The sequence below is a fragment of the Panthera leo genome, chromosome B3 (genome assembly GCF_018350215.1).
Source record: "Panthera leo isolate Ple1 chromosome B3, P.leo_Ple1_pat1.1, whole genome shotgun sequence".
NCBI lineage: Eukaryota > Metazoa > Chordata > Mammalia > Carnivora > Felidae > Panthera > Panthera leo.
The window spans coordinates 119,924,985-119,951,556 of record NC_056684.1 but is presented as its reverse complement, the minus strand read 5'-3'; the positions used below and the strand labels follow the sequence as shown (position 1 = coordinate 119,951,556).

The 26,572-nt window shown below is 46.1% G+C and overlaps 1 protein-coding gene across 2 annotated transcripts in view; it reads right to left on the bottom strand.

The window, feature by feature from the left end:
- The window catches only part of FLVCR2 (FLVCR heme transporter 2), a 55,331-nt gene that overhangs the window by 2,467 nt on the left and 26,292 nt on the right, over positions 1-26,572 (bottom strand). Inside the window, exons 2-10 of one of the 2 annotated variants that reach the window (XM_042943837.1) lie at positions 23,191-23,332; positions 19,912-20,052; positions 9,609-9,676; positions 8,305-8,408; positions 4,848-4,958; positions 3,593-3,698; positions 3,331-3,442; positions 2,688-2,743; positions 1,900-2,434 (exon numbers count right to left, since the gene is read on the bottom strand). In XM_042943837.1, the coding sequence (XP_042799771.1) occupies positions 2,381-2,434; positions 2,688-2,743; positions 3,331-3,442; positions 3,593-3,698; positions 4,848-4,958; positions 8,305-8,408; positions 9,609-9,676; positions 19,912-20,052; positions 23,191-23,332 (894 nt within the window). In that variant the 3' untranslated portion in view covers positions 1,900-2,380. Of the gene's footprint in view, positions 1-1,899; positions 2,435-2,687; positions 2,744-3,330; positions 3,443-3,592; positions 3,699-4,847; positions 4,959-8,304; positions 8,409-9,608; positions 9,677-19,911; positions 20,053-23,190; positions 23,333-26,572 lie in introns of those variants that run through there. The other variant, XM_042943836.1, reaches the window with a different exon arrangement.

Below are 26,572 nucleotides of genomic sequence, written 5' to 3'. Positions count from 1 at the left end.
ATCATCGAGGTTAGTCACTAGCCCCAAGCCAGTTCTGTCTCTTTTTTCCAAAACTGTACATCTCATAGATTAGAAAGAGCAGCTCTGGCCACATCTGCCAGGCGCCCTGTCTTTTTACCTGGCTCTGATGATGAATTCATGTGGTGGTGGCTGGGTCTCACCCTGACTGCCGTGGGGTTTTAGTGTTGGGCTCCAGTGGAGGGATGCTCTGTAACAGCCCTGGCTTCCCTGGGTGTCAACCCACCATGACTCTGACCTTCCCATACCAATAAGCCTCCTCAGGTGCAAGTGAGGTCCAAAGATGCATGGTGAGTTATCCAGGGACACAGACGGTTGAGCACGATCCCCAGATTTGTCTCCTCTTCCTACTCAGTGCTATTTCCAATACCCCATCCAGAAGGTGAGTAAGCCAACAACTCCAACCTTGATTAACAAACCTGGTCTATGTGCACCAAGATGCCGCTGCAAGAATAATGAAATAGTGGAGCAACCTAAGTATTAAACAAGAGGAAATGGAAATAGAGAGTTGTAGGATGTAACTGGGGAAAAGCTGACAAGCTAACATTAAGTAAACAATCAGTTTGGGAAACCAATATGCACAAGCAAACCCAAAGAAAACAACTTTAATGACGGACTATAATGTTATTAGGTTATCTCCGGGTGCTAGGATTAACAGGTGACCTTTTCTTTCCTCGTGTTTGCCCATGTCTGCCAACATAAACACAGATTACAGAGTAAACAAAATCTCTTATCACTTGACACAATATGTCACATTCCAAATTAAAACCTTCTCCCAAGAAATCTCTCCTGTTTTGTTACCGGCTCTCCTTTTTTATTACCCAGGCTCACTATATATTCACCAAAATGTTCCAAACCATCGTTTCCTTTACATGGGCACAGGTGAAAGCCCATCTCCGCCGTGGCAATGCCACAGCCCTCACGCCAGTCTGGAAAATGGCATTTCTGCTCCGAGGCTTTCCCTGCCTCCCCACTGAATTTACTGCTCCCTGCTGCAGCCTGCCAACTCTACAGCGTGATATCAGAAGACAAATAATAGAGAACTAAAGGTTATCATCTATCTGCCAACACATATCCTTACAACGCTAACTATACCTCTTTCAGGTACCATTTTTTGCCTTGGAAAATTGGCAAAGTTTTCCAAAACGATATATCCTCAACATTGGTACTCATACACTGCTATAGCAATACAAATTAATAGTTTTGATAGTACCTTTCTAGACACCAGTTTGGCAACACGTATCAAGGTCTTTAAAATGTGTGTGACCACGGATCCATTTCTCAAGGAAACACTGTGCTTAAGAACACGCGCAAAGATTCAGCCTCCGGGACGTTACTCACGATATTGTTTATAACAATGACTGAAAACAACCTTAATGTCTACAGACAGGAAAACTGTTAAATCATGGTTTACCCATGTGCACTCATTTAAACACTGTGCAGTCATTTAAAGCATGTTATAGGGGCGCCTGGCTGGCTCAGTCGATCGAGCGTCTGACTCTTGGTTTTGGCTCAGGTCATGACCTCACAGTGAGTCTGAGCCCTGTGTTGGGCTCTGCGCTGACAACATGGGCCCTGCTTGGGATTCTCTGTCTCCCTCTCTCTCTGCCCCTTCCCTGCTTGGGCACGCACTTTCTCTCTCTCAAAAATAAACATTAAAGAAAAAGAAACTTAAAGACAAAAAAAAGTATATTGTAAAAGAATAATGACCTGATAAAGCGTTCACAACAAGTAAAAAAAAGCGATAGAAGATTCCATTTTTCTTTTAAAAATATTCACATATCCATATATAAATATAAAATATATACACATACATATTCTATGTAGATACAGACATTTAAGTAATTGTAAAACAACCAGCATTTCATCTCTAGGTGATGATACAGGATGATTTTAAAATTTTGTATACGTTTCTGTATTTTTTAGTTTTTCTACTAAGAACATGTATTACTTCTGTAATAGGTTTTGGGTGTTTATTTGTTTTTTAAGTAATATCCCACTTTTACTCCTCAGATTTGAAATCGCTTTCATCCTGGCTCAGATGTGATACCTAACATTTTGGCTAAAATAGTTCCCAGCTGATTAAAGCAGTTGGGAAACCCTCTTCTGATCTAGATCATACTCTCAGTCCTCCCCCTATATCACCATCAGCTCTTGCTTCCTGACTTCTGTTAGAGCCTTACTGGAAGTCCACTGGTGCAGGTCCCTTCATCCCCATGGCACTGCCTAAGGGGCTGTAACCTGCCAGGAGAGCCACTGATTTGAGTCCACCACCACTGTGGTCGAGGTAGGCTCCCACCTTTCCTCTCCAGCCACTGACCCCAAGGCTGAAAGCAGTGGAGCCAGGGTCTCAGGACTTGTCTCAGGATCCAAGGAGTGGGCGCTGCTCAGCAGACTGTGACAACAGTGACGTGCTCTGGGGACCACAGCAGGGAGGCCAGGAGAAGGGAAGGAAGCAGAAGAAGAGTCCAGGAAAGAACAGCACAAAAACCGTGCTGAAACACCCACCAAGGAAACTCTTGGGCACCATGTTTATGTGAGCTGAGCTGATCTCACATCATCCAGAGAACTAGCCCACTCTGGGAGCCCCTTGGGCCCACCCATGCTGCCACATCCTCAAACAAAGCTTGGGACCCAGCTCTCAGCAAAGCAAGCTCCCACATACTCACATTCTCAGGAGTTTCTTTGTTTGCTTTCTGCCTCCGGAGATCTGCCCTAATGAATGCTGAGGTCAAGGGATTGAAAAAGAACAACAACAGAGACACAAGAGTTATTAAGGAGACCAATGGACAAGTTCACCCAAGAAAGGGAGCCCTCATTTTCCTAAGGGTCACCTACTTCAGATATTCCAGGGAAATGGGGGTTCCACCTGCCAACTTGATAAAGCCTGGGGATCACTGATGTCCCTGACAGGCAGAAGCCAATGATGAAATTGGCCTTCATTTATAGATCACTAATATTTGTCAGGGAGTTTGCACACATTGCTCTAATCTTCACAACAACCCCCATTTTATAGATTAGGAAAGTGAGCCTTCCAGAAGTTGGTCCACTTGCCCACAGTCAAACAGCTATGGAGGTTAGTGTCAAGTCTGGGATGCAAACAAGGGTCTTTTGGTACCAAAACCCAGGCTCATTCCACTAAAAACATGCTACCGCCTCTCAAACACATTTCCTAACAAGCCTTCCCTTCTGCCCCTCTGCATGTGTATCCCTCAAACTGTATGATCAGTCAAAACACTGAGGTCTCAAATTGCCAACAGCCTAAGCCCATGAGCAGCCTGAGCATCATCCTGTCCTGAGGCCCCAACTCACCAGTGAGGACTGCTCCAAGGGTGAGGAACACACACAGAAAGATGTTCCCAGGCATGGTTCCATAGTTGTCAATAATTTGACCCTGGGAGATGGTGAAGATGATCCCGAATACCTGGAAAGGCACCAAGAAGACTGGAAACAAGGGCCCAGCCAACTAGCCCACAGAAGAACTGAGCCGCCATGATGCAATGCCTGTGCCAGCCAAGTCAGGTAGGGAACAAAGAGCCATTGCTTTGGGGCCTCCACCAAATAAGAGCCCTACCTGGGCAGACACGTTAAGGAGGCCAGACGACATGCCTTCTGATTCTGGGTATGTCAGCTCCACAGCAAACTCAAATCCCAGGGGGAGATAGCCGGTCATGAAGAAGCTGAAGGCCGATCACAGAAACAAGGTGATGGAGAACTTCAAGAACAAGGAGGATAAGGAGCCCACCTCCTCCCTTAGAACTCCTTTTCCTGTTTTGTTTCTTGCCATCAAGACTTTCCAGGCCTTTGAATAATCAGGCCATCCCCCAGGTGGTCATACCAAGGAAAGAGATACCCCTGTAGATCAGGAAGAAGTTCATATGTAGGCTTCATGCTCCTGAGGCTCCTGGGGTCCCCTGCTTCCTCTAGTTCCAGCCATCAGTTAAAGACAAGGTCAATGTTTACAGAAGGGATGGGGATGCCTGCAGTGTTCAGCCCTCAGCTGAGAAATTCTGTGTCAAAGGTCCATAAGCCCTGTGCTGGGAGTGGGAAGTCCCTGGACACTGAACAGCATCTCCATGGCTCTTTGAGACCTAGAAGGAGGAGCTCAAAATCCTCCTTTATCCCTCTGGAGAGTCGCCTGCTGAGAAAGACTGGGTGTCTGTCTCTGCTCTCTCTCTCTCTCTCTCTCTCTCTCTCACACACACACACACACACACACACACACACACACACACACACAGGAAAATATCTGGGATGTGACGCTAAGCAGAGATCCCTGTGGAAGGTGTGCTGTTTCCTAGGCTTCCTCATATAGCAGGTCTGGAAAATTCCAATTCTAATTTCTTACACCTGCACCACACTTCATGCTGCTTTCACATCTATTTCTCTCTCGCTCCTTGCAACAACTCTACAAGACAGGCCACTCTCATCTTCTTTTAAAGATGCAGAAACTGAGGCTCAGAGCAGTTCAGTGATGTACCTGTCATCAGTCAGCAGCAGAACTGAGACAAGGACCCGGGCTTTCTGATCCCTAGCCCTGTGTACTTTCTATGACTCCACATTGTCCCAGGCAGAGCTAAAAGAGACTCCGAACATTTCCTAGCCTCTGTGAGGTCTGTGAAGGACAAACTCCATCCCAATAGCATGGAAGCCCTATTAGACAGCCTTTGGCAGCACTACACATAAACAAGGCCTCTGGGCAAGATTTCCACATCTCCAGAGGTCAATGAGAAGTCAGCAAAGAGATCAATGTTGCTTCCAAGATGTCGGCAGCTCTAGGAGCCATGGGATGCTGCTTCCCAGTTAAACTGTTTAGAGGTGAAACTTACCCCATTGTGCCAGCAGTGATGAACACTACCCATAGGTGTCCCAGGTTCAAGGTCAATGTGTACACCACCATGCCAACCACAGTCATGATGTAGACCACCAGGGTTGTCTCCCTACAAGCAGAGGCAAAGAAATGGAGTCATACACTTCTGACCTTAACAGGATCATTCATTCATTTACTCATTGTACAAGTAGCAACTGGGGACCTGCTGTGTGTCAAGCCCTCTGCTGTGTGCTGGGACATCTGCTCTCGCAGAACTTTCTGTCCATGAGGTTGATGGACACTGAACCGGTGATCACACAAATAGTCACTTAATTACACCATGGCCACTGCTACAAAGGGTAAGACCAGAAGAGTATGAAGCCACCTTGCTGCATGTGTGTTCTCCGCCTGCAGAACCCGCTCAACAAGATCAAGCTGCCCCACAAGCAAGAAGGACACAACCCTTTCCTTTCCTCATCCTTCACCAAAACTACGGAACAAACATCAGCAGTGGTCAGGCAGCAGTGGCGTGCAGGACTATCCCCAGAAGCTACCCAACTCCGCTTATCCGCTTTGCCCCAAGACCCCATCACAATGCTGGGCAGCGATCTGCCATTTAGAGTCTGTCTGTCATCTCAAAGTTCTTCCTGTTGCCACTCGCTTGTCTGAACTAAGTGCTTGTCTCCAAAGTCAGAGTGAGAAAGCTCTGCCCACTCCCCATTTCCCTTTGTCAGTCCCCCCAGAAGGACCATTGGCAACCTGCCGCTGCTTCTTTAGGGCTCACCCTGCTTGTGTCCCTCCCACACTTTTTCTCCCATGATGCCCACTCACGACTCTGTAGCAGCCCTGACTCCTGCAGCTGGACCCGCGTCCCTCTCCCTGTCCTGCTTCTGCACATCCCTCTGCCTCCTGCCACGAAAATGAGGACTCAAGACAATGAAAGCTTACAGCCTTCACTCGTCTCCCCTGAAGCCAGAAACACGGTGGGGATGCCAGCAGATGTATGCTACAGTCATACCAAACTAATGCTGCATTTATTGGGTGCCAGGAATTCTGCTCAGCACTTCACCTGCATTTATTATTTCACTCAAGCCTTACAGAAGCCCCGCAGGAAATGTAGGACTATCCCTAATTTTACAAATGAGGACACTGAGGCTCCGACCAGTTAAGTTAGTTATTCGAAGTCACCCCCTGAGTAAATGCAGAGCTGGCATTTGGACCCAGCACTTGGATTTGAAACCTATGCCCTTTCTACTGAAAGAAACTATTACACAAATACACTCGAATACACCACAGGGTTACCTCTTGGGAAAAGCTCAAGGCCAGAGGGTGCAAAGGACACCCCTCCTACTTGGGGCTTCAAAGCAGCCGCTGAGGGGGCGCCTGGGTGGCTCAGTAGGTTAAGCGTCCGACTTTGGCTCAGGTCGTGATCTCGCAATTTGTGGGTTCAAGCCCCGCATCAGGCTCTGTGCTGACAGCTTGCTCAGAGCCTGGAGGCTGCTCCAGATCTGTCTCCCTTTCTCTCTGCCCCTCCCCCATTCACACTCTGTCTCCGTCTCTCTCAGAAATAAATAAACATTAAAAAAAAAAAAAAAGCAGGGCGCCTGGGTGGCTCAGTCGGTTAAGCATCCGACTTCAGCTCAGGTCACCATCTCACGGTCCGTGAGTTCGAGCCCCGCATTGAGCTCTGGGCTGATGGCTCAGAGCCTGGAGCCTGCTTCCGATTCTGTGTCTCCCTCTCTCTCTGCCCCTCCCCCATTCATGCTCTGTCTCTCTCGGTCTCAAAAATAAATAAACGTTAAAAAAAAAAAAAAAAAAAGCAGTCGCTGGGGACAGAGGAGCTGCCTCGTCCTCCACCCTGCACCCTCATCTAGTCCCCCCCACTCCCCACCCCGCAGAAGGCAACTTCGTGGATACCAGTTTAGCTCCTCTTCTGCCATATTTGCTTAACCATAGCTTCGTTTTAAAGCACTGACCCCTTTAGAAAACCTATATGTAGTCCCAGCCTGAAATAAAGGGATCTGACCACCCAATTTCCAGCCTCCAAACCAAATGGGACAAATCCGGGCGCCTCAGGGAGAAGAGAACTGGCACCAAAAGGAGCAGGTCACAGAGCTCTCACCCCTTCTCTGCCCGGGTCAGAGCGCAGGGGGAGAACGTGTCCCACTGACTGCAGGAGTCAGACATCAGCGACCCTAGGCAAGGGTGGCGTCTGCGCCCTGAAGTGTTCCCCCAGCCCTTCCACTGTATTTTTTAGTTCTTCTCAATCATCTGGCTGCCCACATTGCAGCCCAGCTGACGCTCCACTCCCTCCCTCTCCTGCCACAGAGCAAGCCCTGGATAAAGGGACACTGCTGTTCGCCGGTTCGCGGGAGGGCCAGACCTCACTGCTCTCATGTCTGGTCGAAGCAAGCAATTGACAGATGGCAGAGACGAGGTGGCGGCCAAGCTCCACCAGCAGTCATTAAGCCAAGCCAGGCTCCACGTCGTGTCCAGCCAGGCGGCCACATCCCCAGGGATGGCCTCAACTGGCCTTTGTGTAGGGCAGCCAGAGTGAGACCTGGTCTGACCAGAGCCTCACAGAAGCGGGTTTGTGTGGCAGAGAACAGGTCTGCCACCGTCTGTCGCCTCCAGGCACTGGGAACTTTGGAGGCCTCAACACAGCAGCCGCCCTGCCCCAGTGCGGGGACAACCCTGGCAGCTAAGCAGCCGACCAGCACCCAGTGGGTGCAGAGCACTGGACAGAAGCACCAAGGAGGGAAGGATGTTGGGTCTCCTGTTCTCCACAGCCTTTTCTCCAAGCCCGGCTGTGGCATTGAGGCACCAGGGTGGGTTGCTTTTTACAAATGCAGATTCCCCTACTGAATTAGCATCCACGAGGGCGGGGCCCAGGAATCTATTTTTAATAAGTGTCCTGGATTAGCCTGGCATACACTAAAATCTTAGAAACACTGTTCTGGGCTCCTGGAAACATACTGGGCATTCAGGCCCAAAGCACATCACAGAACTTACCAAGGAGGTATAAGCAATCGCAAAACGATACAATGTAAATCAGAGGAAGCTCAGATGCCCTGCTTTACCCCCTGGGATCCGCCAGGGAGCCAAGGGAACGGGCAGTGGCACCACCTCCTCGTCATCGCTCTTTGGGGCTTCCATAAACTTTCTAGCTGCTGGCATCTTTCCACGTTCCTTTTCATTTCTCCCTCATCTGCCCCTTTTGCAAACCACACGGAGGGATAGGGAAAAGTACCGTGCGAGGCCTCATGTCCATCTCTAACCTTGCCAAGATCCCCATAGATGGGGACTGTTTCCCTCATTTTATAAATGAGGAAACTGAGGCTCAGAGAAGATAAATGTGAACCACTTGACCACTGAGACCCCCCAGTTGCACCCAAACCTTTGGAGCCATGTGGCTGATGAATATGTCATTTCGAAACACGGGCCCCCAATTCTCAGTCCAAGAGGAGGTCACTTACTTGTAGGTTTTGGACCTATCCAGCCAGATGCCTGAGATCACAGCCCCAAGCATTCCTGCAATGACGATGGTCAGGCCGATTCTTCCAGCATTCACTTCTTCCCCCTGGGAAAACCACAGCCCCCGTAATCACCCAGTAATGGGATGAGACATCAGACAGAGCACAGTCACCATGAGGTGAAGGGGCAAGGGCAAGCAACTCTCTCAGCAGGGTGAGATGGCCTTTAAGAAGCTGCCGGTGGGGAGAGAATCCCAGAATAGTTGCTCCTTCCAACCGAATATAACCCTGCATGTGTGTGCATGATCCTGGATGCTGAGGTGAACCAAACTGTCCTTACACCTACTTTGCAGCAGATTTTTAACCATTTAATCCTTACAGCAATCCTTTTATCTTATTTATCATTATTCCCATTTCACAGATGGGGAAACTAAAATACATATATATTCAAATATTCCATACTTAGTTTTTTTGAGCTATTAGTGCCAAAAGGAATAGGAAGGTAGCAGTTATATAACCTCATTTACTTCTGAAAATTCCCACCATAAGGTTAGGAATCAATATTCCCCACTTGACAGATGAAAAAAACCAAGGCACAGTGAGATTAACCTACTCAGTCCAAGGTCATGAGACATTTATTAAGTGCAGAGCTAGGATCTGAATTCAGACCTGTCAGACTCCAAAACAGGAACACTTTAGCCACAGTGGCCTCCCACGTCTGCAAGTGTGAGACCTTTGTCCTTTCAAAAGAGGGCTGGACTCTAGGACACTCAGTATCCCATTCCCAGGATCCAGCCCTTGCTGGTTCTGGCAACATTTAGGAAATGCTTTCAGATGAGCAACTAAGAGTTCAATATTACACTCTGCCCCGATTTTACAAATTAAATATTTCATATGTGGTCTATATGTATGTATGTTTACCTACTATATTGCCAGGCACCATGCCATGTGCTTTACATACATATAATAGATACGAATGTATATATGAATACACACACACACACACACACACGCGCAGTATTATTTACTTTCTAATCCTAAAAATACTCTTCCAATAAGCAATTATGTTTCTTTTGTAGAGAGGAGAACAAGCGCTCAGAGAGGCTAACCAGCTTGTCACACAATTTAGTGCCACCAGAGCTAGGGATGAGACCCAGGGCTGTCTCTCTCCAAATCCCATAAGCATACCACCGTACCATGCTGCCTGGAACTGGGGGAAACTAGGGTTAACCACTGCCCCAGCTCCTACTGAGCCGGACAGAAATCTCACTCTCTACAGATCCAGCATACTGAGGGAACTCCCTTACCGGGTAGTGCAAGATCACCATGCGATTCAGCAGAGTTGACAAGGCATAAAAAGCACCAGCATTCAGACCTGAAAGAGGGAGGGAGAAACAACATTAGGGACAGCCTTCCGCCGGGGCCAGGGCTAACTTCTCCCTCCAGCAGTTAAGGAGGTCAGAAACTCTTATCCCTGTTGCCATTGTGACTGGTATCCTCAGAAAGTATAAGGCTACTCTGCAGTTTCTGTCAAAGAAATTCTCCAAAGCAACCAAAAGTAACCATTTAAACCATTTCTTAGCCACACGCCACTGCCCTCGGATCCTTTTAACCCTGGCCTGGAGACACAGGCTCTAGAAAGCATTACTCCCAAGCCAGAGCAGAATACATTCCTCTTAAGCGCTGACCTATTGACCTGTGGGATCATCAGAACCACTGGACATCTTCATCTCTCTTGATGACCTGTCCCGTCTCCAGATTGCTCCAGACTTTGATCCCTGACGCCACTCTTTCCGCAGGTGCTTTCTCTTTCCCCATTCCTCCTCCAACTTTCTTCTTGGATTCAGTGTCACACAAAATCTTATGTTTGAAACCAGAGAGGACCCTAAAGAGCACTTAGCTGACTCTCCTAATTCATCAATTCATCCAACAAATAAATGAAGCACCTGGAATATAATGTAAGAATCCGTGTCCTTGAAGAACGAGGCCGTTTGTCCAAATCTCTACAATGAGTTAGTAGCTAAGAAGCGACTGGAACTGACCCAAAGGAGAAAGGGCCTCCTGCCCTCCCTTCATAATAACAACAATGGCAGTGATGATGACGGTGACCATGACGGTGAGGAGGACGGTGAGGATGGTGATGGGGAGGAGGAGAAGGATGGTGAGGAGACAGTGAGGAGGAGAATGGCAGGAGCACAGCGTTCTCAATACCTTACAATCCTCATGCCAAGGTAGGTAATGTTCTCATCCCCATTTTATAGATGAGAAAAATGCACACAGAGTTTCAAAACAAATACGGAAATCACTTTGTAATACCCACCAGGAATCTTTTTCATTGTAACTACTTCTGAGGCTCACAAGACTCTCACACTTAACATAAGACACACTTAGAAGAGTGGAAGTAACAGGACACGGCTCATGGGGAGGGGGCAGCCTCAGGAGGTTCCTCTTCAATGGAACCAGTCTATAGAACACCAGACCATGGAGCCGTCCATAAGCATACCTTCTAGGGCCCCACAGAGGACAGGCCAGTGGCAAGAGTCGCCATGCTCAGAGTGGCACAAAGAAGGCCTCCGATCAAATATGAAAAGGTCCCCCACTCCAGATAGTCATTTTTTAAATTTTTATTTAAATCCAAGTTAATATATAGTGTAATAATGGTTTCGGGAGTACCAGATGGTCATTTTTATCACAGGAGGTCATTTTTATCATACGCGATGTTGCCTAAATGTAGTTGATTGACTCCCTTTATCAGGTTCCCAGAGGAAGGAGACACAAAGTGAAGGTCAAATTCGCATGCAAAATGAGAAAGGGAGTTTGTCTGCCATTCCCACATTCACACAGGTAGTAAGAGGAGAGGCAGGGCTGGATGTGAACCAGACTCTGTGGCTCCAGGGTCACCAGTCTTAATCATTCTACTTTCCATCCTCACAAAACTGGTTGTCAAAGATTTCCCCAGCTCTGGTTACTGACAACTTCATGTCCCAGCAGGTCCCTGCAGGTCACCTGAGGAACACTGCAAGGTTTGGCTCAGTGCCACCTCCTGAGCGGTACAGAGCCACAGTGAGCTAGAGAATCCAGAAGTGTCACCAAATGTCACTACAACTGCCAAAATGCTTGATTACGAGAACTTTGGGGCTCTTAGCAACTTCTAAACCCAAGCATACCTGCCTAACCTTTATGCCACACACATCCAGCCACTCGGAGATTCCATTCCTGAATCAAGGAGACACATTCCTGGAAAGAAGGGTGGGGTGGGGTGTGGGCAGGGAGAAGGATGAAAATAACCTCTTCCTGCCCATCACACTTCTCTCAGCCCCTGGTCCCAGTCTAATACAGTAACGGGCAAGGGGACACTCCTAGCCACGCTCAGCTTCAGTGGTCATCTGCTCTCAGTATGGGGTCCAACTGGGATGAACAAGGCCAGTAGAATCCATAGGAAACAGAGGGAAATGATCCAAGAGGACTGGGAGCCAACCTCCAACCCCAAACACCATCACTTTTGTGACCCTGAGAAAGGCAGAGACATCCAGTCCCAAGTAGGCTGACCCGCGCTATTAAAGCTGAGGGGTTTCTCTCTCTGGGGCTCAATGGTTTAGAGGAATCTGTCCCAGAGTGTAGTCCGTGGTCTATCAGCACCACCTGGAAGCTTGTTAGAAATGCAAATTCCTGACCCCACCCCAGACCCACTGCTGTAGAAACTCTGTGAGTGGTGCTGGGAAATCTGTATTTGAACAAACCCCCCAGGTAATTCTGATAATGCTCAAGTTTCAGACCCAGTGGCTCAGCCAGACTAGTGGGATCTACCAATAGCCATCCCCCACTCCCCCCCAGGCTGGAGACTGAATCAGGGCTAAAGCTAGGAAGGGGTCAAGGGGAGAGGAGCAGGAGTTCACCCTGGAAGGCTGCTGCCATTCTTTCGTTTCTACAGTCCAACGCTAGAGGAATTAGGAGTTTTTGCACAGTTTCTGAATCAATCTTTAATCTAGGTGTCCCTCCCCATATTGTCAGAGGTTGCCAGACACAGTTAAACAGCACAAGTTCACTCCACTGTCCAAACCAAGGGGTTCGACGTCCACATTGAAGGGCAGGAATGAAACGCATGCTCTGCCCTCGGTGTGAATTTCCTTTGTACGAATAAAGGTTCCTGAGTGATATTCAGGTCTGATTATCCACAGCAAGGTAAGTCTGTCAGATCAGGGCCACACTCTCTTCCCTGAAAGGCCTGGTCATGGCTGGTATCAGTCACCTGGGAGAAGTCCCTGTCACTGAGGAGGTGGGATTTAGGAAGGAGGAAAGGATGTGTCATCACTTTCTCTTCTTTGTCAAACTGTTTTTCAAACTGTGGTCCAGAGACCACTGGCATTAGAAGGCTTTAGAGTTTAAAAATGCACATTCCTAGACTCCACCCTGAATCTACTAAATCTGATCCTCCTGGAATGGAGCTAGGAATCTTCAATTTTAAAATAACAACAACAACAACAAAAACAAACAAACAAACAAACAAACCTGGGCATTTCTTAGACTCACTAGAGCTCAGGAATAAATGGCCTTGGGAATACAGAAGATCAAAGACCAGGCCCATGCTCCCAGGTGCTGGGGTTAACATGGTGGCAGCTGGGATGGGAAGGGACTTCGTGACCATGAGAATGACCCATAACACACCTACTTTAGAGGTCCTCAACCCTGCTGCAAACGAGAATCATCTGGAATGCTTTTTAAGAGCAAATTCCCAGGCCCTCACCCAGACTTTTGGGAGTCTGAATGTCCAGAAGAAAGGCAAGGAAATCTAGGCACACACTCAAACAAACACCCCAGGGGATTCTATCATCAGGCAAGCTTGGGAAACACTGATCCCAGATTCTATCTCTAGGTTCCGGATACTGTGTGTTCATTCCCCTTCTGTCCTTCCTTAACTTGTAGTAAACCCTCATTTTAAAGGGCCAGCCTGACCTCAGCAAAGCTCCAGGGAATCATGAGAAGGCTATTATTCCCACTCTTAAGCAGGATCTTAGTGGGGGCCATAAAGCACCTATGGAGGTGGGGACAGTGGTAAAGCCCTTGAGAGCCCCAAGGGAAGGTGTCTTTGAAGCTCTGAGTTTGGGTGCCCAACACTGAAAGATTATTCAGAAGCATCGCTGAAGGCAAGGCTGGGAGATAACATGGAAAAGTAGTCCCTTTGAGGACATTCTCTAGAAGAGGAGCCTTTTCAACAACTTTTTTCAGCATGGCAGTTGTTACGCCATTGATGATAAGACAGCAGAGGAGGCCATGTGAAAGCAAGGCCTAGGGACCCTAGGAGAAGGTAGCCAAAGAAAGGTTCTTTTCTTCACTCCCACCACACCCTCTGTTGATACACATCTGAAGACCCCCCCTGACCCCAGACTCTGGCAGATCTGTGGAGAATCTGGTTCCAGCCCTGCGTCTTCCTGCATTGCCAACCTTGGAGAAGGGATTTCTCCCCTTTACTAGAGGAGGACATGGTCTCTTATTCCTGTGATATTTCAGCAACATCAAACACAACCCCATCTCTGCTCCCCTCCCCTCTAAGTTGGGCTGCCAGATTTAGAAAAAACAAAAACAAGGGTGCCTGGGTGGTTCAATCGTTGAGCATCTGTCTGCCTCTTGATTTCAGCTCAGGTCATATCTTGTGGTTCCTGGGATCAAGCCCACAGTCGGGCTCTGCACTGGAGCCAGCTTGGGATTCCCTCTCTCTGCCCCTCCCCTGCTTGCACTCTTCCTCTCTCAAAACAAATTAACATTTAAAAAAACACAATACATCCAAATACATTTGAATTTCAGATAACAATTTTTTTAGCATAAATATGTCCCAAATACTGAATGAGACCTGTTTATGTTTATGCTGAAAAGAATGTGCTGTTTATCTGAAATTCAAATTTAGCCAGATAGCCTTTATTTTATCTCTCAAACCTCCCTCTAAGGGTCTGACCAGAGGCCTACAGGAAAAAGCCCCTGGAATCCCTCCAAAGCCTTCACTGGGTCTGCTCTGGGCAGCTGACTCAGCAGCTTGGAGAGGCACTTGGAAAGCCATTATGAAGACAATACTGGACATCCCGCCATCTACACAGGAGTTACTCCCTACTTGGTGAAATCCAGTTCAGACCAATGAAAGTATGTAGGACATCAGCAAATTTACCAACACAACAGCAGTATGGATTCATGCAGCGTCTATTTGCAATTGCTTTAAAAGCTTTCATTTCCACTCCTATGGGAAGCAAATTTGATTCCTATTTTCCAAGAGGAGGATAACTAGAGAGACAAAGGATGGGCACAGGATGGGTGAAGGAGGTACTCTCAGTAATTGACAGAGCTGACATCAAAATTCAGACTCCTCTAAACTCACCATTCCAGCACCTGAGGCACTTACTCGAAGATATGTCCACCCACGTCCAGCAAATGTGCCCATGAAATGCTATCATCTGCTCAATTCTAGCTGCATGTTCTTAAGTGCATATAATTCAGAGAACAGAACATCAAATGTACAGTATAAAAAGTATGAACCATCTTCTTCTTCAAAGCCCAACCTGAAACTGCAAGAAGGGTGGGGGGAATTCTTGAGGGCTTCAAAGCATCTAGTTGAATTTATAGAGGGTTTTGTTTTGTTTTGTTCATAATTTGGAGCACTGATTTAATTTGGAAGAGAACAGAGATTCTTGGGTGGCTTCAGTGCCCAACACTGCCTTTACATGACCTATAAACCTCAGACAGATACACTAAGGCCAACACCCCGTCACTTCCAAATCCCAAAGATGGCTGGTCAATGTAAGTTGGTCCTGCTTCAAAAACCCCAGAACTCTAGATCTGCAACTTAGAAGAAGACAACCCCCTGGCAACTGGTCTGGAGAACTGAATGTGAGGAAGGACATACTCCCCTAGTTAGACCCAAAGACCACTCAGGCAAGTGGGACTAAAAGAACTCTGGCTCTGTTTCTAAGATGCTCCTTTCTGCATGGGGAGGCAAAATGGCATGGTGGTTACGAAAATGGGCTTTGGTGTCAGACAGACAGAAATTTAAATCCCAGCTCTGTTGCAGGGTGACTGGTGGCTCCGTCGGTTGAGCATCCAACTTTGGCTCAGGTCCTGATCTCACGCTTCATGAGTTTGAGCCCTAAATTGGGCTTCCTGCTGTCAACACGCCCGCTTCAGATTCTCTGTCCCCCTCTCTCTCTGCCCCTCCCCTGCTCATGTGCTCTCTCTCTCTCTCTCTCTCTCTCTAAAATAAACATTAAAAAAAAAAAAAAAACACAAAACCCCAAGCTCTGTTGCTTGCTAGGTGTCCATTTATGGGCAAAGAACTAAACAGAGCCTCAGTTTCCTCATGTATAAAAATGCAATGGACTTAAGAACCTATGTCATGGGTTTGTTTTGAAGATAAAATGTGATAATCCATGTAAAGCACTTAACATGGTGCCTTGACACACAATAATAGCTCAATAAAACTTTTTCCAAATCTGTGATTAAGCCTAAGAATCATTTCCTTGTTGGCCAAGAGCCTTGCTGCCAAGTCCAATTATCTACATGGAAAAAAGGCTTGCGGTTTTCTGACTATAATGAAATGGGCATATATGCAAACATCCAGATTAGTTTCACTCCCTCTCACTGGAATAACCCTAGGCCTTTGATTCAAAAAGTTAATAAATTCTATGGATACACCATGGAATCAAATGCTCCCAAAGACTCAGAAATGAATTGGGGTTTTTGGGCTAGCATGATCTCAATTTCAATGACAATTTACTCCCACCCTTTCTCTCCTAGCCTCCTGGGACTCCCAATATGCATATGTTGGTTTGCTTGATGGTTTCCCACAGGTCTCAGGGTCTCTGCTCATTTTTCCTTATTCTTCATTCCTTCTGTTCCTCAAACAGGATAATTTCATTTGATCTGTCTTCAAGTTCACTGATTTTTTTTTTCTGCTGCCAGCTCAGATCTGATTTTGAGCTCTCCAGTGAATATTTCATTTTAGTTAGTGTATTCTCAATTCCAGAATTTCTATGTGGTTCCTTTTTGCCCCTGTCTTTATTTATATTTTTACTTAGTAAGACACTATTCTCTACTTTTCTTTCATTCTTTAGGCATGGTTTCCTTTAGTTCTTTGAGTGTATTTATATTGTTGATTTACAATCTGTATTATGTTCAACATCTGGGCTTCCTCAGGAACAGTTTCTTTTAACTGTTTTTTTCCTTTTCCCCTTTGTGTATGGGCCATACTCGTATGTCTCACAATCTTTAGGTGAAGCTGGACATTTTAAATACCATATCAACTCTGGAAATGAGATTCTCCTCCCTCGCCAGGATCTGTTGCTGTTGCTGCTGTTTGGTGAGCTAATGTTTAGACAGAGATTTCTTTAAATGCCTTAAACTAATTAGTCTCCACCTTTGCCCAGGACATCCTCTGTGTGGGGGCTGGGCCTCTCCTTCCAGGCTCCAGCAGGCACGTGACAACTCTGCCTTAGCCTTCACTTCCTCCTCGCGTAGAGCCTCAAGGTGGGCCAGAGGTGAGAGTTTAGGGCTTTCTCAGATCTTCCCTGGGCAGGTGCATGTGGACTTCTAGATTCCTAACAATATGTCAGAGGTTTCCAAAGCCCCTCTGAACGTCTCAGTCTCTAGATTTCCCTTGCAAGATTTTTGGCCAGCCTCCTGTTTACCCCCAACTGGTATTATTCCCTTAGGCAGCTATGATGTTAAACAGGGATTGTTTTCAACAAATGCCCTGGAAATAGCGCTTTTCCCACAGAGCAAGCTCTGAGTCAAGTTAAATAAAGGCAAGTCCTCTGAATGGGGTTCTTCTAAGGAACCGTCGGATATCAACTAATCACCTAGGGATGGGGCTTTTGGGAGAGCTCCAAAATTGTTTTTGCCCCATCCGGTGGTTGTGAGGCTGCTGGTTCTAAGTTCTCACAACTACCACGGCTGCGAGGCTGCTGGTTGTCAAGGCTACCACAGAGACTGGGAGAGGCGGATTGGAATAGGGCAACTTAAAACACAAAGCTCACTGTTCTTACCATTATTCAGCCATTTTTTCTTAAATAAATGTCCCTTGGGCTGTTGCAAGCCTTTGTTTCAGAGTTCTGAAAATTTGATTTTGACAATGTTTGCCGGTTGTACTTTTTGCTTTATGATAGAACAGATTATCCAAGGTCCTCACCCCACCATTCCAGAAGTGCCTCCCTATCTATTTCCTGTGTGATCATTTAACCCAATAGATGAGTGTCCAGAAGTTTAAAACCACTCTGCCAAATTAAAGACCATATCAGCAAACAGCCATGCAAGAGGGAAAGAGGAGGAGTTGCTTTGCTCCCCTGCCTCTAGAATGAAATCATTGCCCAGTTATCACCACCATCATCATTCTCTTCCATAGGAAATATTTATTAAGCACTCATCTGCCTCAGAATCCCAAGGGAGGCCCCAAAAACCCTGTTATCAGATGCAGTAAGGTTTATGGTCATCAAAGGTCAACACACTTGAGATGTTTAACTCGAGGAAAAGCGAAAGTTCTTGGAACCATGGAATCCTCAGTAAGAAAGGGATCCCAAAGGTCATCTGGTTTTATTGTCCATCTATACAGCCCGATACTCTCTACAATATCCCCACTAAGTGACTGGTCCCATCTACACTTGAATACTTTCCAGTGATGGGCAACTCATATAACTTCTTTAGTTGGGCATCTTAAATATTGGAAATTTTGTCTTTATATTGTGGTTGAATGCAGAGACATATTCAGAACTGAAAAGCTGGAAAGAATGAGAAATGGAGACCTGAGACCTTGAAGACCCATCTAGCACTTTTCTAGGTGAGAGGTCGCTTATTTTTTTGCGAATGACTGAAAAACAGGTGTGTGCCTCTACTGGGGATGATACTACCTCTTACCTAGTGTCTCAGCAGATAAACACTTTAATTTAGATAAAGTGCATGATAAGCCTAACAGGAAACTCTGACACAATTCTAGAAATGGGTATAGGCATTAAGCATGTAGACTTTGCAGTTAGATAAACCTGTCTTTGCATCCTGACTCTGACAATCCGAAGCTGTGTGTTCTTGAGCTACTTACCTAATCTGTCTTGAGTTTCAGCTTTCTCATCTGTTAAATGGGGATGTGATGGGAGTCCAATAAAATCATACATGAAAGGTCTTGGCACATAGTAAATGCTGTTGTTGCTTTAAAATTCAAGGTTTGCGACCCATCAGAAAACGTAAGGTTATCGCCAACTGGGATTTCACCAAACATAAGTTATGTCAAACCAATCTTATTTCTTTTTTTCTTATGGTTACTAAGCATGTTACACACTTGTTGACTCTTGATTTTAATCAAACGAACTACTAGATTAAATGGCCAAATGGAGGCTGGACAGCCGTATAGCTGAATGGGTCTGTAAAGACCCTCTTTAATGGAATGCCACGAAGCTCCGCCCTTGCCCCTGCCTGGTCCTCCATTCTTAGTAAAGGTTGGAAAGGAGCCACAGAAAACATCATGTTGGAAAGGCAAGCCGGGGCATCTGGGTGGCTCAGTCAGTTAAGCATCTGACTCTTGATTTTGGCTCAGGTCATGATCTTGCCATTTGTGAGACTGAACCCTGCGTCAGGCTCTGGGCCGACAGAACGGAGCCTGCTTGGGATTCTCTCTCCCTCTCTTTCTGCCTCTCAGTCTCTCAAAATAAATAAATAAACCTAAAGAAAAAAAAAAAAAGGAAAGCCAATACACCAGCATAAATGTGCAAATGTATCTTACCAAAAGCCAAGAAAGTAAAATGAAACAGGGATATTGTCTTGCATTCAGGTAAAAAAGGAGTCAGTGTTACAAGATGAAGGAGGGTTGGTTGAGGAGTAGTTCCTGTGGCAAAATTCATGTATGTACTCATTCATTCTTCATTCATTCATTCATTCACTCACTCAACAATTGTTAGAGTATCCCCACCAGGATGGCCACTGCTAAGGAACTATAAAGATGAAAAGCCATAAATCCCCACTCCTAGGGTGTTCACAGTCTAGTGGGAAGACAGACCTGGAAATGTTCTTTTTAATATTTTTTTATTATTTGAGAGACAGAGAGAGAGAAGTGGGGGAGAGGCAAAGGGGGAGGGGGAGGGGGGAGAGAGAGAGGGAGAGAGAATATCTTAAGCAGGCTTCATACTCAGCACAGAGCCCAATGCAGTGCTTGATCCCATGACCCTGGGATCATGACCTGAGCCAAATCAAGAGTCAGACTCCCAACTGACTGAGCCATCCAGGCCCCCTGGAAGTGTTTTTTGTTTTGTTTTGTTTTTAATGTTGAGTGTTAAGATGTACCAGGAACAGCACAATAAAAGAGGTAAAGGTCACCTAATACTGCCTTATAGCAGTGATACTCAGGTGAGACTTGGAGAATCAGCAGGCATTTTTGCCAGACAACCTGACGTGGGAAGGAATGGTTTTCTAGAAGAACTTTACAGAACAGGCAAAGGCCCTGAGGCACAGCTGACTCCCTTGGTTGAGCCAAAGCAATGACTTTACACACACATTTGGGATTTGGAAAGAGTAACACACACAGACACATCGGGCCTCTGGCCTTACATTCTCAGTTGAAGGACGTTCCTGGACACGCGTGCACCTTACCGTAGGTAATGACAAGCAGCACAAAGTTGAGGTTTCTGAAGAGCCGGACAATGGAACTTAAGTACGAAGCATCGGGGGACGCCAGGGCGTAGCTCAGGGATTGGGCCCTGCTGGGGGGATGTTTAGGCTTCTCCTTGAATACTGAAAGGAAAGAAACAGAGATCACTGCAAATCCTTGTAGCCCCACCCCTGCAGAGACAACACATGGACAGGAGCTGGCTCCCTCATCTGAGAATCAGCTAAAACGCAAAAAGGCAATATTAAATCTTCCATTAAATCCTTCAGCCCCCACTCTCTTGAAGCTGTTTCTCACTGCCTGTGGCTGAGTGAGTGGTCCTTTGATGACTTTTTGTTTTTCTTAATGGCCTCTGGATGGTGCACTCGCTGGGCCTCCCAGGCAGTGTTCGAGGATCAAGGAGTCCCCAAATAAGCAGCAAATAACACACAGCAGAGCGCTGAAAATAACAGACTAGTAGTACACGGGTAGAAAGGAAGTGAGAGCTGAGGCTTTGGGATTAGTGAGCCCAGTGAATAGCTTAGCACCGCAGCCCCTCCTGGGGGGAACGGACTGTGTTGCCCGTGCTTAGCCCAGAGCCTGGCACACGGCAGCCAATAAATACTTCCTGAATAAGTGAAAAGATCTTCTTGTACTGAAAAAACCTCAAGTCCATTCCTAGTTTGTCGGAGTCTGAGTCTGATATGTGCCTCATGAAGAGGCAAGAGGATTAATACACATACCCCTGCAGGAGTGGTCACCGTGACAGGAAGGACTGGGGAGCGACAGTGGGGAAGTCATTCATTTTATGTTCGATTTTCAGCACAGCTGGTACAATCGATTTGACGGCCCTGATCGCTGTTCAGTTCTCTGGGGGCAGATAAGTTTAACCAGCTGTTTGGCTAAATTGCCCCCCCCCCCCAGTTGCATCCAGGTAAGCTGCATGTAGCCTCCCCCACATGCCATGAGAATGCCCCTAACTCCAGTTAGAGGAAGCTCTGGAACTGAGGCTTACTCCCGTGAAGATCAAAGAGATCTTCACCCCGCCCAGAAAACTTTCCAGCCCTAACATCAGAGCCCTGCTTCTTCCTTCTCCAGAAATAGTCCTGGATAACTTCCTGCCATTAGAAACCATTCATCCATTGTCTTGCCTGTTCACCTCCCCTTGCAGCAGGGGAAAGAAAGCAAGGCAAGAAGTTATTCCTTCTCCGCAACAGCAAGTGTTTGTTCAAGGACCTAGCAGCCACGAACCAGAATCCAGATGAGATTTTTCAATTCCTGACTCAACGGGCCACTATCTGGCTTGATAGTAAAAATGCGAGAATGTAGAAATGTCCTGCCTCCAAGGACTTCAAAGGCAAAGCCCCAGGCCCTCATCTGCTACAAACACAAGCATCCGAAGTTGGGCACATTGCAGTTTGAAACTCAAAGTCTGGTTGAGTAAGAGGGGCCCAGATCGGACTGTTCTTTCTGTTCTGTGGCTTTCACCCACAGCCCTATAGCTTCTCACCCTCCCAGAAACAGCAAGTCGTCTGCCCAAGATACCCCACCAGCTTTGAAAGGCCATCAGACATCAGACTTTCTCATCTTGGACCCCGGGGAGAGAATGCCTCAAAGAGAACATGGGAATGAGCCACAGGATTATAAAACTGTGTTCACTTTGACGGTGACAATGGCAGGGAAGAGCGAAACCTTCATCCCGTGAGATGGAATGTTAGCCGGTTAACCTTTAAAGACTAATGACTAACTGACAATGAAAGCCTCTGCTACGCTCTTTCTGAATTTATCACAGCACATGTAATATCACTCAGATGATAAAAGAGATTATAAAACGTATTAACCAATACAGCCATGATTAAATGCACAGGCACATAAAACTAGTAATAGTTATCTGAGGTTGGTAGTTGTGATTAACTAGTACGGGTTAAGTTAATAGTTAGTCTTTTTTAATTTTAATTATTTTATTCATTTAAAACAAAAGTTTTAATGTTTATTTTATTTTTGAGAGAGAGAGTGCACGAGAGCGCATGGGGGAGGGGCAGAGAGAGAGGGAAACACAGAATCCAAAGCAGGCTCCAAGCTCTGAGCTGTCAGCACAGAGCCTGATGTGGGGCTCGAACCCACAAACCATGAGATCACGACCTGAGCTGAAGTCAGACACTTAGCCAATTGAGCCACCCAGGCGCCCCTATTTTACTATTATTTTTTAAGTAAGTCGACCTACCACGTGGGGCTTGAACTCATGACCCTGAAGGGGGTGCTTAGCTGGCTCAGTCAGTAGAACAGAGGACTTTTTTTTTTTTTTTTTAATTTTTAAAAAAAGTTTATTTAGTTTTGAGAGAGAGAAAGAGCACACAAGGGTGGGGGATGGGGCAGAGAGAGTGGAGGACAGAGGATGTGATGTGGCTCTGCACTGACAGCAGCGAGCTCGATGCAGGGCTCAAACTCACAAACCATGAGACCCTGACCTGAGCAGAAGTTAGACACTTAACCAACTGGGCCGCCCAGCCGCCCAGAACATATGACTCTTGATCTAGGGGTCATGAGTTAAACCCCGAGATCAAGAGTCTCATGTTCTACCAATTGAGCCAGCCAGGCACCCTGGTTATTCTTTTCTTTATGCTTTTTTTGTATTGTCTAGATAGTTCCCTAATGAGCATGTAGTCCTCTTATAAGTTTTTTTAAAGCCTCAGAAAACATGGTCCCCAGGCATTCTCACGTGAATCTACGAGACTCTTAGTGTTTGCAGATCAATTCTGTTTTATTTTGTTTTGTTTCAGAAATTTAAAGTATAGAGTTAGACATAGACAAGGTTAGGCTTGAATCCAATCTCTGCCACTTACTAGCTATCTAATCTTGAATTTTTTACTTACTTCGCCTTAAGTCTCCTTTTCCTCTTTGTTCAATGGGACTGATAAGGGTACCTTCACTCATAGGGCTGTTGAAGATTCAAGGAGATCAGGCATGCTTAGCACAGTGTCTGTGATATATATCATAAGGACTCACTGGGGTTTCATCAAGAGGGTCAGCAGCCTGCCCGTTAATTCTGGTGAGGTTTTATTGGGGAACTGGTTAATTACAGTTACACCTTTACTGAGCAGCTAATAAAGTACACGGGACCAGCTAGCACTGTATGGGCTAAGATATCTGAAGACCATTAGAAGCCTGACCTCCAGTTTCTATAAATGTCCATGGCATTCTAGGGCCATGTTCACAAGGCCCCCACCCAAGTCAGCAGAACCTCCCTGCCTCCTGTCCCCCCATCAGTGTACTAACGACCTTACCGATGATGACAAGGATGAAAAGCAGAGTGGCCACGCCTCCTATTATGTAAAACATGATGCTGATGTGGTAGGCAAGCTTGTCCTGGTCTTCGATGTTGGGTACCAAAACAGGAGGGACCAAGAACCCAATTGCAATTCCAAGCTATAGAAGACAGAGACAATCAATCACAGTTTCCAACAGCCAAGAGGTGACAGCACAAATTTAAGGAGACTCCTGATAAGAAACATAAACCCTAACTTCCAGTCCTTCTTAAAACCCAAACAGGGATTGTTTCCCCCTCTCAAAATACCAGAGAGATCTTTCTTTTGATTGACAACTCAACTCTTTTTGTTGATTGACAACATACCCCTGACCATCCCAATTAGCAATACCTACTGAAAAAAAAAACCATAGTTGGGGTTCTCAATACAGGCTGGCTCTTCTCTAGCTACCGACTAATGAACAATCGTTCCAATACTTCCATCTTTATAGTAGACCAAAAACAATGCTGATTTTTTTTTTCACTGAATTTTCATTTCACTGATCTGTCAACCTAGAGCTGAGAGACAGGTTGAGGGAAAAATTCTACATCCTACAACCCCAAGAACTTGCAATCGGTAGGAGATGACAGCCTAAAGTTGTTACCACATTCACAAATGTGAAAGCTTAAGTTCACTGGGTAAATAACTTATAATTTACAAAGCATCTGTAGTGTGAAGTCACATGCCACTGCGTAAAAATATACACACAGGACACAGGGACTTGAACACTGGCTATAAACACACATATACACACACACCAACAAATTAACATATCTCATACCTGTCTTAGAGTTCAAACTCCAGTGACCTGACAGATAACACGACTTGGGTGTTTCGAAGGTCAGAAATGCCTTGATTCAGTAGTGAATACAGGTGGCACAACTCCCGAAAGCCCTTCTGACACACATAATACCAAGGCAGGAATTGGAAAATAGCCTGAGAACTCAGGCAAGCCTCAAATTCCAAGAGTGAAGGAAGATGAGGAAATCTTTTGTCTTAAGGTCCCACTTGTCTGTTAGTGTACTTGAAAGGAACTGCAGGTAGAAAGCAAGATGCTTTCATGCCACGCTATAACACCATTCACCGGCTTCCGATCTGCTGACCACCTTGATTGGTTTTCCAGCCTGTCAGTTACAACCACTTGGGATGGTGGTTCTCAGTTCCGGCATTGTTGCAAAAGTCATCATCAATAGGCTCAGAGTAGGGGTCTTCCAAGTATGCCAATATATAATCAAGAAATCAAACAGATCTTTAAAGCATCTACTATGTGAAAAAGTACTCTGCTAGATATTTTACCAAGGTACCAAGGTACCAAGGTACCAAGGTATGTGACAGGGTTCACACCTTCAAAGAGCTTTATAATCTAGTCGGGCAGGGAGTTTAAAACAGAGACACAAAAGATAATACAAATGGTGATATTTGTGGATTGAAATGACACAATAGTATTGTTTGAAAGTTCCTTTGTCATCCTCTAGTACAACCTGATTATTAAAGGGCCAAGTGGCGGCTGAGTGAGGTTAAGTTCTGGAAGGTAAGTGATTCATTCAGGGCCACAGGACTTCTAGCAGACTTGGGATGAGAAAACACATCTCCTGGCCTCTCAGGCCAGGGCCTCCTCCACTGGGCCTGGCACGGCCCTCCAGGGCTAAGAGCCTTGAGAAAGGGCCACATGAGCAGGCTTTTCCAGAAGAGAAGATATTTGATATCCTTGGAGCCTCATCTGATCCTTGGTCACAATGATTTGCCAGAGTTGAATCTAGCTTCTTAAGTGCTTATCTCCAAGACTTCAAGGGGTAAAAGCCAGCCCTAGACAAAGGAACAAATACAACTGCCACAGCTCAGAAACAGGGCCCCTGCAGGTCATAGCTGGCCTCCTACACACTTCAGCATTGGAGACTTAGACATGGAACAGAACCCCGGAAGGTCCCTCTTGCAAGAATGAGAGAAGATATGAGATATCATTCAAGGCTCTGTGATTCTTTCATTCCCAAAAGGACCCTGATACAAGCTAACCAAGCCTCAGTAATCTTCTGCCTTGAGAAGTAAGTTCTCCCAGTTGGCTCCACACTACACACCTGATCCCTCAGAGACTGGACTCCATTCTCAGTCTATACACTAGGCCTGAGTGAGTGTTATTCTACCCCCAAATCCAGCACGGACACCTTCTCCAGCCAGCAGGACACAGCAACCAGCTGTAGGGGCCTGTGGTGACCCAGCCAGATAGCAACACTGCCTCGGTACCCTTTCTCCAGGAGGGAACTGGCTTTGGACATACTTTCATGGGCATCGTGGCAAGCAAAAACATAGGGACTGGATTGTCAACTGCTGCGTCTTTTGTTTTTTCAAGACATATTTATTCCTGCTTCTTGAGAGTTGGGTTCAGTGAGAGGGTACAGCTCTACTTGGCTCCCACTTCTCAAGTCTATCCCCTGGTAGGTGCTCAGTCATGTTGGCTACTTGGACAGATGGACGGATGAATGGACAGATGCTGGAAAACTCTCATCTACACAAAGCTGTCAGTATCACACAGGTCTGCCCATTAGGGTCCATGTTCTTTCTACAAACCACATTGGACTCAGAGTGGTAAGGAAATAAATATGTATGGGGGAGAGGAGGGAGGATGGCTATTCATTTCTTGAGCATCTACGGTGCACTGGGTATCTAACAGAACTTATTCTTTTTATTTAACCCAAGAAACTTTACAAAGAAGACAACAATGAGAAACAGTGATGGTCCACACCCTGCCTAGGGTCACACAGGCAGCCAGTGGAAGAGCTGGCCTCCTAAACCAGTTCTGACTCCAGAACCTGACCTCACCTTCCATCTCCCATGACACGTTGGTATGATACTAGCCAACACAGAAGTCTGTATTTTCACCCATTCAACTTCTGTCATGAATTTTCAAGGACACCTCAAGAGTAAAACTCAGAGACCTGCAGCCCAAGTCAATACGAGATTAAATCAAAGAGATGGGAGGGTGCTACCCAGGCACCTCTCCTGCACTCACAAAACCCAGACCCAGGCCATGAATGTAAATGACGAAAAGTCATCGTTAACCGGTTTGACTTGGTTTATGTCCTAGTTTTATCATCCTCAGCAAAATATTAAGTCATGGGCAAAATACACAATGGACAGTCAAACCAGTCTCAGTCTTAGCTCTTCAAGAGCTGACTCTTTAAAAATTGCTTTTAAAGCAGGGTTCGAAAAATAAATACAATACGATAAAAGTGGAGTTAGGTTCTCTTCATTTCTACAGAACCTATAGCAACATTTCCCAATGTCGCCTGAAAAGGTCTCCAGCCCAACCCCATTGTGATCCTTCAGGTCTGGGGTTTGTCCTGAGTACTTGTAATTTGCATAT